Source organism: Pelodiscus sinensis, chromosome 1 (genome assembly GCF_049634645.1).
Source record: "Pelodiscus sinensis isolate JC-2024 chromosome 1, ASM4963464v1, whole genome shotgun sequence".
In the NCBI taxonomy this organism is placed as follows: Eukaryota; Metazoa; Chordata; order Testudines; family Trionychidae; genus Pelodiscus; species Pelodiscus sinensis.
The window spans coordinates 92,990,330-93,002,889 of record NC_134711.1 but is presented as its reverse complement, the minus strand read 5'-3'; the positions used below and the strand labels follow the sequence as shown (position 1 = coordinate 93,002,889).

At 48.1% G+C, this 12,560-nt stretch overlaps 1 protein-coding gene across 5 annotated transcripts; it reads left to right on the top strand.

Annotated features, from left to right (window-relative positions):
* Nucleotides 1-762: 762 nt before the first annotated feature.
* KCTD17 (potassium channel tetramerization domain containing 17) lies at nt 763-11,502 on the top strand. 5 transcript variants are annotated; one of them, XM_075937636.1, is made up of 7 exons: nt 763-2,190; nt 4,207-4,315; nt 6,081-6,172; nt 7,639-7,734; nt 8,144-8,269; nt 9,112-9,166; nt 10,619-11,502. In XM_075937636.1, the coding sequence occupies exons 1-7, from the start codon at nt 1,975-1,977 to the stop codon at nt 10,684-10,686; spliced, it is 762 nt and encodes a 253-aa protein (XP_075793751.1). In that variant the 5' UTR covers nt 763-1,974; the 3' UTR covers nt 10,687-11,502. The 5 variants fall into 5 exon arrangements, 4 of the variants coding, with proteins under 4 accessions (XP_075793751.1, XP_075793747.1, XP_014434404.2 ...); XR_012906225.1 differs by having other exon boundaries at nt 766-2,190; nt 9,112-9,233; XM_075937632.1 differs by lacking the exon at nt 9,112-9,166 and having other exon boundaries at nt 9,406-11,502.
* The last annotated feature ends 1,058 nt before the right edge of the window (nt 11,503-12,560 follow it).

Genomic DNA, 12,560 nt, shown 5'->3' with positions numbered 1-12,560 from the left:
CAGGTTTGACTTGGCCTAGCAACCAGGACCCCTGGACAATGGCCTGGAGATGGGCAACCCTAGCGACCAGTAAGCTGGTGACCAAAAAGCCCAGCTCAGCTAGGCAGTCAGCCATTTTTGACCAATGGGAAGACGTGGGGGCAGAACAGAGGCAGGAGTCTGAGACTAGTTCTTCCCCATTCTTCGGAAGCAGAAGTTGCATTGTTGCCCCTGTTGTCCTCTTGCCCTGGGCCTGCAGAGCTGGGAGTGAGGCTATTGTGAGTAAGTGGAAGATGGCCCAGGAGAGCCCCAATGCAAGGATCACAGACTTCCTCAGCGAGCTGGCAAGCTACGAGAAGAACATGGTCTGGACCATCCACAAGTACCATGTGTACAGAAAAGCAGGTTCTGTGATATCAAAATATCCAAGCAAAATAAAGGGCTGAAGTGAGAGGACCCTGGTGACCTGACCAGCAAATTCCTGCCAGTGGGGGGAAAGGATGTGTTTTCCAGGGAATTCCTTTAGGCTGGGTAACATCTGGGGAGAAATCTGTTGCCTTTATGACCCTTTTATGTAGTAAAAGGACTGAATTGCACCAGACAATGGGATAAAAAAGGTGGAATGAGGATGACCCAGGAAAAACCCCCTGAAAGGTTAATAGACATGTACCTATTCAAATTTTTATACTTCAGTGCTGCACTTTATGGCTATTACCCTGGCCAAAAATGGTCAAGTGTGCTTGCTTGCTTTTTTTTTTTTTTTTTTTTTTTTTTTTTTTTTGGCGGGAGAGTCACTCTGGGCCAATGTCAGCCTTTAGGGAGAGAAGCTACTAACATTGTTCTGTCAGATATGGATGGCCATTAATATGTCAGGTGACCTCTGGGTGAGGTAGAAGCATAATTGGATGCATAGATAAAGCTTTTGTGTTTCACCTAGCCCGGGGTTATGTGCAACTTGACTTCTCTCTTCCTTCTCAAAACCACCCCCCAGAGCAGGGCATTTAGAAGAGAGAGAGGCAGGTGCTGTTTGAATGAATTAATCCCCTGGATGGGGTGGGCATAGGGGAAAAGCCTGGGACTGAATGGATCTAGAGAAGCACATCCAGGAAAGAGGCAGGTTTAGTACAGGTGGGGGTTAGAAGTCATAAGTGATTATTACAGTAGATACCTTTCAAGAAGCCAGGGATTTGATGTTGGCCACTGGTCTGCTACCTCCAGGGGCATCCATGTAGTCTCAAAGAAAGAAATGGTCTGAACCTTCCATGAGCACCTTGCTGCACTATCAGAGAAGTGAAGGCTATGATGCGGTGTAAAAGGAGAACAGGAACCAGATCTGTCTGGTTCAGCATTGGAAGTGTTAGCCCCAACTGTTCTGTGCCCATGTGCAGGATTTTTCCTCAACCCAAAGCAACACTGTCTGCACTACCCAGAGCTGGTGTATAAGCTGCACCTTCCAAAATCCTCTCATATCCACCGCCACCAGCATTAGTGCTAATCCTCCTGGCATCTGCTGGTGCCAAAAATGACCTGGGGCTGCAGAGACAGTGAGCTATGCAAAACTACAGCTCCCAGGATTCTTGGGTGACCAATGGCAGAGATGATACAATGTGGTGATTAATATTAATAGCCTTTACCTATTGCTTCAAAGTACTCTACGGCTGTCAACTGAATAGCAGTGCCCAGAGAATGAATCTAAGGCAAGCCTATCATCCTGGCATCCCTGGAACTGTGGGGAGGGAGTTCAGCACGAGGAGCTGGCTTTTGCGGCTTGAGCCCATCTCTAGTAAAAGCAGACTAGGGATGGGCTCAGTGTAATGTCATTGTCCACAATCTTCCTTCCCCAGAGATCCCATCGCTGCCCGCACTGAGCACAAGGGACAAGCAGCCAACTCCGAGGTGGAAGGCACCGGATAAACTTCAGATCCCAGAATCCTCCAGTGCCCAACACCTGCAGTGGCGTCTCCAGCGGGGGGCCCTGGGCAGAGAGAGGGAGCGATGAGGATGGAAGGCGGGGAGGAAGCGCAGGCTGCAGAGCGGGTGTCGTACACCTGGGAGAGCCCCCCGCCGCAGCCCGCGGACGGCAGCCGGGCTAAGTGGGTGCGGCTCAATGTCGGGGGCACGGTTTTCCTCACCACCAGGCAGACCCTGTGCCGGGAGCAGAAATCTTTCCTCTGCCGCTTGTGCCAGGGGGAGGAGCTGCAGTCAGACCGGGTAAGCGGGGAGCCGGTGCCTGCTCTCCCTCCGCCCGGGGAGCGCCGACCCTGCGTGTGTGTGGGGGGCGGACAACAGCGCAGGCCCGGCTGGGAGGAGCAGATCCAGGCGGAGGAAGGTGAAGGGTCCCCGGGCAGTATCAGGAGGGAGCGGGCTGGAGAGACAGGCTGATGGACGGCGCGCACCGGCCCAGGGCAATGGAAGAGAGACCCCTCGTTAAAACACCTCCCCTCTCCCCCGGCGAGCGCGCCCCCTGCTTTCCAGCTGTGCAGAGCCCCCGGGGGTTTTGGACCGGACCCCTCTGTGGAAGGGGAGTTGTTTCTGGCTTAATAGTGGGGACCAAACAGGCCTGCCACCTTCCCTCCCCCGATAGTGTGTGGCTCAGCCTAACCCCTGCTTCCCCATCAGCTGTCTGGGACACTGCACCAGCCCCACAAGAAATGCCCCCTCTTCTCCCACGTGCCCTAGCCCCCCACAGCTACATAGGACTCAAGTCTGTGCTTTACTGTATGGGGCCATGATTACTAGCCTCCCATAAAAGAGAGAGAAGGTGAACGAGGTATGTTTTTATTGCACCAGCTTCTTTTGGTGACAGATAAGCTTCGCAGCTTACACACAGCGCTTCTCCCATTCTCCTCCTCCCAATACAGGCTGAAGTGGTAGGAGCCCTGAGCTGAGACTCCACATGGTATCTTTTTATTCTGGGATCTCCCTGGTAACCGTATAGAATAGTATATACTGTACCTTTCAGGGAATTTAGGGAAGCTGATGGGGGGCTGCCAGCCCTCCCTGTTTCCAACTCCCTGCCCCCAAAGGACAGGCTGCTTTTCCAGGAAATCCTACAAGTAATGGACAAAGCAGGCGGACAAATGACATTATAAAGGAGCATTGCACTACTTTAAATGAGAATGTGTTCTCATAGATAAGCAACGGAACAATGTTCACCAGGACAATGTTAAGTAGGAGTTACTGTACAGGAAAGGGTTAGGGATCTTCATTTCAGGGGTGAAATACCAAGGACCTAAGGCCTCAGCAGGATCAATTCAGCCATTTGCTCTTTCAAGGGAGATGCACTGAAAATACTGTGCAGTTGTTCAGCATGCATATTAGGATGGAGACCTATAACAAAAAAGTTCTGCCTGAATGTTAACAATCCCAGCACACTTTTAATTAGAGATTGGTTTAACATTCCTCTTCTCCCTGCTGTTTTGTAGTGTAATATGTGCCGGTTGGCTGCAGCCATCCACCCCAGAGATGGCTGCTTTTCTGTGGTGCCATATGAATGCAGTTTGGGAAGTGCTTTGGGATCCAAAGTTAGCTCTTGTATGCTACTTTTAACCTGTAGCTCTCAAATCAGGTTAGGAATTTTTTGATAAAATGTTTTTTCCTTAGAAAATGCCAGTTTGTCAAAATCAAAATTGTTCCTGGGAAAGGGGTCAGTTTTGACAAATTTCCTGGGGGTTTTTGGAGGTAGGGAGGGAGTTTTGGAACTGCTGAAATGTCTCATTTTGACATTTTCAAAATGAAAATAATTCTGAGCTTTGGATCAAATTTACTTTGCTTTGAAATTTAAGTTATTTTAAGAAAAAAATGTTTTAAAATAGTCAAAACTGAAATATATTTTTATTTTTCCAGTTAACATTTTTTTCTTCTTTTTGAATTTTCAATTCATAATTTTCTTTAGGATTTTGACTTTTCATCATAGTATGGGAAAAAAATAGATAAATTTCAAAAATTCTCACAAGACTGAAAAACTGTTTCCCAACCAGCACTAATAATTATCCCCATTTTTTCACAGGGAAAACAAGACACAGAAAGATTAAGTGAATTCTCAACAGCCAAAGGGACCCAGGTTTCCTACTCCTGGTACTGTGCTCTGTAGACTGAAGTTGTTGTAGAATGTAACCTAGGATTGCCACAATTTTTATTTTATTATAGTCTGTTGTCTAGAGCAGTTAGGGACAGTGATAAGTTTTCCTCTGGGTTCTTCCCATCATTGCTTGTCTCTGTTGTTAGGATGAGACTGGTGCGTACCTTATAGACCGGGACCCCACCTATTTTGGACCCATCCTGAATTTTCTCCGTCATGGCAAGCTGGTACTGAACAAAGACATGGCTGAAGAAGGTGAGTGTTGAAACCCAGACAGTTCCCTCTTCACATCCATTCCCTCTGTTGATGGGATACAACAGGTGCTGTTAACCCCAATGTCCTGACCATATTCAATTTTGCTGTCTAAAAAATTCTCCCAGGGAGCAGGCCCCCTCTTTTCTGCTAGAATTTTTGAGATGTCTATCTTGGGAGTCCTCATCCTGGAAAGCTCTCTGTGCCCCATTTACCATACAATACAATGAATGAGATTTGGGAAACTCCAGCAAGTTTTTTCTCCCCATCTGTAGTGATGGCATGATATTATTGTAGGGTGAGCCTATGTTAATGCAACTCTGTGCACGCTGGTTTCTTCACCAGTGCTCCACTATTTGGAACATGAAGCTTTTGTGTCTGGGGCTGGGATGGGAGGGGAAAGGAGTGGATAGGCCATAGTAGTGTTGCACAGTAGGATCTTTGATGAATTCCCAAGCTGGGAATGGATGGCCTTTCTTGGTGTTAGCTTTACAGGGTCTGAGCCCCAAGAGACTAGAATGCTTTCTTATTGATCTTCTCCATTTCTCCTATTTTTGGGGGATGGACCAAAGCAGTGGGAAAATGAGAAGCTCAGAGAGGATTTCATGGTGTGCCTACACTATGGAGATTGTCAGTGTGGCTATGGTGTCATTAAGAGTTTTTCTCTCATTATAGGAATGCTGCCTCCCCAAACAGTTAGTTATAGACACCTCTTCCATCGATGTATTTGTCTCTACACTAGGTTTTTTCCAGCATAGCTGTGGTGGTCAGAGGTGTGTGTTTGTCACAGCCCTGACTGATGTAGCAATGCCAGTGTATCTTTTCAGTGCACCATAGGCCTAACAGGGACAGTTAGGGGGCAAATAAATCCCACTTGCTAGCCCTGTATATGTACTGATTCAAAGAGGGAACCTGTGTAGTAACAGAATGCTGGTTCCTAAGCATTATTCTCCCTTGGGATCCATAAGATGCCATGTACCCTCCCTGTTTGCAAACACAGTCATGTGTGTCTTAGGGGAGTGGACAGATGCAGCTACTGGAGGTAATGAAGTGAAACACAAATCTTTGTTTATCTGTTTTGGGGTAAAGTGTCATGCAGAGATCACCAACAAGCCCAGGACAGGGACCAGAAATCTAGATTCAATTCCGAAGACAATAACTAGGGTTGCTTCTGACTGGGAAGCACTCGGTAACTGAGCAGTCTGGGTTTAATCCCTGCTGAACAGAGCCCACAGGACAGTAACTAACAGGGCAAGAATGAGTCCTGTGTTAATTAGGGGCCTAAATTCACCCTCCAGTTCATAGACACCCTGGGTCAGTAATCAGAGGTTCTAACCCTTTCCCTTCCTGGAAAAATAATTAGCAGGCCTGGGATTAGACATTCGTGGGCAGTCTCCTTCTCCTGGAATAACAGCCAGGATAGGGATATGGGTGCAGTTTCTCAGAAGCCTGGGAACGTTAACCAGAGAGATCGGGTTCTGTCTCCAGTTGTGGAGCCCCTGACACCGTAGCCTGGTTACACACATCTGCACCTTCCACTGGGGCAATTATAAAGGGGGCCTGAATTCAATCTCCAATTGTAAGAGCTTCCAGGCAGTGGAGAACTATTACGTGGTGATGGCTCTCCTCCCTAGGGTAGAGAGTCCTCAGTCCAGGCATGTGAATTCCCGAGACAGACAGATGGGGCTTTCCCTTTAGGAAGCTCCGAGTACTGGGAAATGGGACTAAAAAGAGTAAACACTTACTTTGGTGCTCTCTGTGTTTCTAGGGGTTCTAGAAGAAGCGGAGTTCTATAACATTGGCCCTTTAATCAGAATAATCAAGGACAGGTTGGAGGAGAAGAATTACACAGTAACACAGGTATGAGGGGCGAGGAGAGATAAGGCGAAGTAGGGAGAGGGGAATGGAGAGCTAGAAGGGAGGTCAAATATGGGAGAGACAGCGGGGAAGTGCTGTGGAAAAATAATCTGCTAGTGGGTGGGTGTTACTAGCCTCACATCATGCCAATCTGTAGAGGATATGAGCTGTCACAGACATGGAGCCTTGGCTTTTTAGCTCAAGCTGTAGAAGCTAATGTTTTTTGCTGTGAAGGTTCTCAGTTCAGTTCCTGGTGTATTAGCTGAGGTGGCCCTGTCACATCAATGGGGGGCTGTTTGCTGACCCATAAAGATAGGGATAATTCCATTGATCAGTGTTAGCGAGCTTCATTCTATGGCACAAAATCTTCACCCAGTAGGAAACCACCTTGGTAGTTAAAATAAAACAGTAATCCTAGCGGTGGCACTGGATGCTGTGCTTGTCTGACCTGGAAGGACACTATATCCTGTACCTCCAGTCAGGGTATTAATTACAGGGACTATTTCAGTGTGGGAATGGGATGGTTTGTTGAAGATGCATTGTCTGTGTGCCCCTGTGATTCCAGTTAGAATCTGGATTAGAATCCAATTAGTATCTGTGGCATGTCACTGAGGCATTAATGCTGTGGGAGGTGAAGGGCATGTCTGTGGTGAGGAAAATCACTAAGTTGTGCTTCCTCCATCTTTTGCTGTAATTACCTCTTTCAGATTGCTCTTTAATACACATTTATTCCTGTAATAACAGTAATGAATATTTGTTATTTGCATTATAACCCTGAGACACACAGGGCTCTAATCGCAGTATTATACAAACACAGAAACAGTCCCTGCCCCAAAGAACCTGCAGTCTAAGTAGACAAGAGAAAGAATGGGAGAGAACAGATTACTCCCATTCTGCAAATTGGAAACAAAGACTCAGAGAGATTACGTGACTTTTTTTTTTTTCTCCAGGTCATTCAGGAATCCTGCAGCAGAGTTACTACTTTCCTTCACCAGTGATCTCGCCATTGTCTCTTTCCTTCAACAGTTATCCCATGTCTGAACTTGCATTACTTTTAGCCTTGTCTGCCTTCGTTTGTAAACTCCCTCTGTGCCTCCTTGCTCAAGCACAGGGGACAGAGATGGCACTATATAAATGGCTTTCATTAACAGTAACAAATGCAAACTTCCTGTAAGAATGACCCTGGACTGTGCTGGGTGCTGAATCCTTCCCCTCCTCACGGTAGATCCTTTTAATCTATGTGCTCTCCTGCTGCACCTGAGGTGTGATTCTGCAGAAATCTTTGTTCTCTCGTACCTCTTTGTAGGGCCCTCATGTTTATAATCCCAGCCACAGGGGTATCCGTTTTTGCCACAAAATAACATTCAGAGTCTTTTTAGGCTCTTTTTAGGCTGCTTGGCTCAATTTCCTGCTGAAGCATCTGCCCCGAAAGCCAAGCTCTTCAGCAATATCTCTCTCTCTTCTCACAGGTGCCTCCAAAGCATGTGTACCGGGTGCTGCAGTGCCAGGAAGAAGAGCTCACTCAGATGGTTTCCACTATGTCTGATGGATGGCGCTTTGAGCAGGTGTGTGGGCTGGCAGAGGAGCTGTGTGCTAGCGGAGAGATGGGGAACGTGCTCTAACACCAAGGCACCAGAATACATCTTTTCCTCTGTGCATACTGTGCTGGGTTTACTCAGCAGAGATCGTGCCAGTAGGTCCCAGGCTCTCTGCAACTTCTCTGGGGTGCATGGAGGAATCTGAATGAAGTTACAGTTCTTTGTGTTATAGCAGCTCCACCTCCCCACCCCCAGTTCTCTCTGTCACATTCTCTCTTCAGTCCCCAGTTTCTCTGGTTTCTTGGCTGAAGTAGCACATAAGTATCTGGCTGCATGCTTCTGCAGGGCATTGACCATATCCCTGCTCCCAGTGAGAAGTGAATGTGTGGCAAAGCATGAGAGAGCTCTTTGACTTTGCCTCTTTTGTCATTTCCAGCTGGTGAATATTGGGTCGTCCTATAACTATGGGAATGAGGACCAGACAGAGTTCCTGTGTGTAGTCTCCAAAGAACTGTACAACTCCCCTAATGGCTTGAGTTCTGAGCCTAGCCGCAAAGCCAAGGTGAGACCAACCTGCCCTTCACTGTCCCTGTTAATGGCTTATCTTCATCACCATAAGGAGCCTCTTCTCTGTTTCCTCCCTCCCCCTCCATGGTGGGCTAGCCAGGCAGTGAAATGTCACGGCCTGTCTCTTTGTTCAGAGTCATGCAGTGCTACCCCCAACAAACAGGACTGTGTGTGTGTGTGTGTGTGTGTGTGTGTGTGTGTGTGCGCGCGCGCGCGCTACCCCCAACAAACAGGACTGTGTGTGTGTGTGTGTGTGTGTGTGTAGCAAATCACTGTCACAAGGTACCTCTGCCCTTCTCATGCCTCCCAGTATCCCTCCTCATCTCTCTTCCTACCTAAACTGAATGTGTCTACCACTCCCATTGATGTGTGGATATCCAGAATGCCTTGCAGTGGGTACCTTTGTTTGCTGACTAAAGGACTATATCCTCTTGGAGAGTGAGGAATACTTCCTTCCCTGAGTTCTGGTGTGTGCCAATGGGAGGCGCCCTTCTCATCTCCAGGCTGGAAAGGGAGGGGAGAAACTCCCTTGGTGCACCCTTTCTTGGTAGACACGTGTCTTGCAGAACATGGGAAGGACCAAAAGTCATCAGTCCCTGACACCCATCTGCATACATACCTCGGGATACATACCTGCCTGATTCCCATGCACAATCCCTGCTCAGGGTTTCACAGGAGGTCTGAATTCCTCTGAACCCTAAAGGTTTTTAGGTCATTCCTTCCTATGCCCAAATCTGACTGCTTCTTAGAGCCCTTGTACATGAGAAAGAGTCACCATGGCAGGACTTGCAAGTGTCTCCAATCTTTCTTCCCTTTGTACTGCATGCTGGGCCGCAGAGCACAGAGGAGGATCCAGAGAAGGAAGAGCAGGAGGAGGAGGCAGAGGAGAAAGGTGCATCAAATCCCTGAGGAAAATGATAATAAAAAAACCCAACCATAAAGCCGTCCATTCCCATCTGGTGAGAGTCCACGCAGCTAGTGTCAGGAAAGCACTAGGGAAGGGGCTGATGGAACCACACCGGGAACAGGGAATGCAGGGGGCTGAGGGCTCAGTGGTAGGGCGGGGGGAGATCTATTACACTTGGCTACTGCTTTATATTAAACTTTTTATTTTATTATTTTTATTTGCAGCAAATTAATCTATTTGGGATTCTGCTAATTCTGTCTCCTGTCCAGATTCCCCCTCCTGCTCCCTTTTTGCCCAGGGGGTTCTTTTCACCTCTCTTCTACTTCCTGCCTTCCACACAGTTCTCCCCATCTTCCCTCACTCTCCTTGGGCACCTAGGTTCCTGCCTCCCCTGTCACCTTCCACTCCTGGGGTCCTGTGTGCTCCCTGCTCAGGCTCCTGTCTCCTCCTCCTCCTCACTCTTCCTCCTCTGCAGGTATGGTACCTGTCTGCACTCTCAGATATGACTCTGAGCTCTGCATGAGTGACTCTCATCTCCCTTCTTATGGATCTGGCTCTGGTTTATAGGGCTCTGGTGGGGGCCGGGAAGGGTTGATTCTTACTCTGTGCTTTTCTGATTCCCTTTGGATGTGCCTTACTTTTTAAGCAGGCCTTCTAGTTCTGGACTAGAGGCTCTGGTAGCAGAAGGAAGAGCAGAGCGGTGAGACACTGAGAACAAGAGCAAGGAAGATAGGATGATGATGGAGGGAGTGCCTGGCCCATGCACGCACATGACTTTTCCCCAGAAATTGCTGTTTAATCCTCTTGATAGCTAAGAGAATATTTTGCATGAGGATTTCCATATATTTCCCTGCCTTTAAAAGAAACCTTTGCTGAGTGGGTGTTTCCCAGCAGATTCTGACAGGGTAAGTATTCTTGGGGGTGAAAATAGAAACTAGGCAGCTCTTTGTGAAGTACATCCTGGTTTTTGGCAGCAAGAGAACAGGAACGTGGGCACACCAGCCCTGGCTGTAGGGTGGAGGGTGTGAAGGAGGTGAGGAGACCTAGAAAAGGGCTTTGTGTGTCTCTTTTTAGGGAGCGTACAGGGTTTGTGCTAAATTGAAGGTTCCTGAACTGTTTGTTCCACACCCCTAAGATTAGGGGAAGTCATTGGTTTTCCAGTATCTGCTAGCTCTCTCCATCCCTCTGTTCAGGAGTCTCTGTGCCCTCAGCTATGAGGCCTGCATACTATTTTCCTAGGAGTCAGTGTATTTTACTTACATGGATTTTTCCCTCCTCTCTCTTTCTCTCACTCCCTCTCTTTTCATGCCTCTCTTTTGTGTTCTCTCATCTTCTGTCACTTTGCCTTTCCTCTTGATTTGTCCTGCTCTCCCTTTCTCCTCCATGTTTGATTTCATTCTGCCTTTGGGTTTGTTCTCCGTCTCTCTCATTTTCTAGATGTTACAAGCCAGAGGCCTCCGGATGTGATACCGACAATCAACTCCAGACTTTTTATTTCCATTTAAAATCTTTATTTTTGTATTGTAGTTTATGGCAGCCCTCTGTGGGACAGGGTCCCAGCGACTTCACCCCTCACCCTCTACTTGTTGCCTTTGTTTTTAAAGCTGTATTTTGGAATATTGTTTCTGAAGTTGATGCCCACATCCCCCTTGAGCAAGGCAGATACCCATGCCTGTGTGTCTGACTCACTGCAGAGGATGTAATTGGAGCCCTGCAGTTTCCCCATGCCCACAATATTCCCCTTCTTAGGGTCTCCATCTGTGCTTAATTAATGCCAGGGCTGAGCCTCGGCACCTCTGGGCTTGCTGCATCAGTTATGAAAGAAAATCATTGTTTGAGCCCGGCACCTCTTTCGTTACCAATAAACACTGGTCACAGTGACCCCTGCTGGAGAGGACAGAGCTCTGCAGCTACACGCTTCCTACCTCCACTTGCTGACTAGATTCAGGCCTGTGAATGTGATTTACTGCCACAGCCAGTGTTGGGGAGGCTAGTAGAGCTTTGCTTGTTACCAGGGGGCAAATGCAGATCCCTGCTCCTTTCCTCTGTGCTTCTTACAAGGAGGAAAGGGGACAGGATTGATCCTTTGCTGGGCAATCTGCACACAGAGGCCTTGCAGGGAGAGGTTTCATTTCAAAGGGAGTGAAAAAGGCAGGTGTGCAGCATGGCACACCTGTGAGAACTACACTATCTTCTGATGTAGCTTCTGACTGTTCTAGCAAGGAGATGCCTGCCTGTGCTTGTGGGCATGAGGTGTGGGCTTTTCCGCTGTGTCTGAGAGTGCTGTGTCACAATTCCTGAATAAATTTCACTGTCCATTACTACCTGTCTCCTCTCCTTTTTCCCACAGCACTTTGGTGCTCATGGGAAGAGCCTGAGAGCTAGGACTGAGGCTTCAGATTAACTGCACGATGGCATTAGAACTCCTCCAATCAGAGCCAGTCTTCCTTTCCCACCCTTTGTTTGGGAATGGAGGTGAGGTAGGATGTGCAGGTGAAGGGAGTCTCTGCACCCAGCACTTGGTGGGTCAGGGGACCTACGGCTCCAGTGGAAATACTGTAGGGCAAAGGAAGCTAAGTCCATTGCTCACTTGGCCCTGGATAAAATTCATAAACACACGATACAAAAGTTGTTTGCTGTGTGCAGCTCTATCAGGAGGCTTGGTCCTGGCCTGTGCTCCTTATCATCTACTCTGACCTTAATTGATCTAAATACTGATATTTATTGCACACACATTGCCTTCTCTTCCCAACAGTGCCAGGGGATGTTCTGCTTCCTGGCTAAAGTGACAGAAACTTTCCCACAGTCGCAGAGAGCCTGGCTGGGTATTCCTTTACTGTCTGGCTCCATCTAGATTGTATCCCTTTTTCGTAAATGAAGTCTTTTCCGAAAGATCCCTTATCCCTCTAGGGGATAATAAGGCTTTCTTTTCCGAAAGATCTGTGTCTAGACTGGCGCTTTTTTCCGGCAAAGCTCCCTGCAGAAAAAAAGCGGCAGTCATTTTTATGCTAATGAAGGGGGGAGATTTAAATCCCCACTTCATTAGCAATTGCGATACGTCTAATTTGTATCCCTTTTACGAAAAAGGGATGCAGTCTAGACGTAGCCTCTGTGTAGCTCCCCAAGTGTGTATAGCAGGTCTGATGGGGGAAAATCTTGCTATTGCAGTTCACACCCCACGCCACAACGACGAGTACTGTCAGAGCCAGCCCATCCATAGGACAGTTTGGAGCAGCTGCCCCAGGCTCCACACTGTGGGGGATCCTGCGGCAGCTGCCTCAACTGTCCTTCGGCTGGAACAGTGCAAGGCCCAGGACGGCCGAGGGGGAGGCCTGGCATGGGGCACCACCAGCAGTTGCCCCTCCCGCTGCAGCAGTGG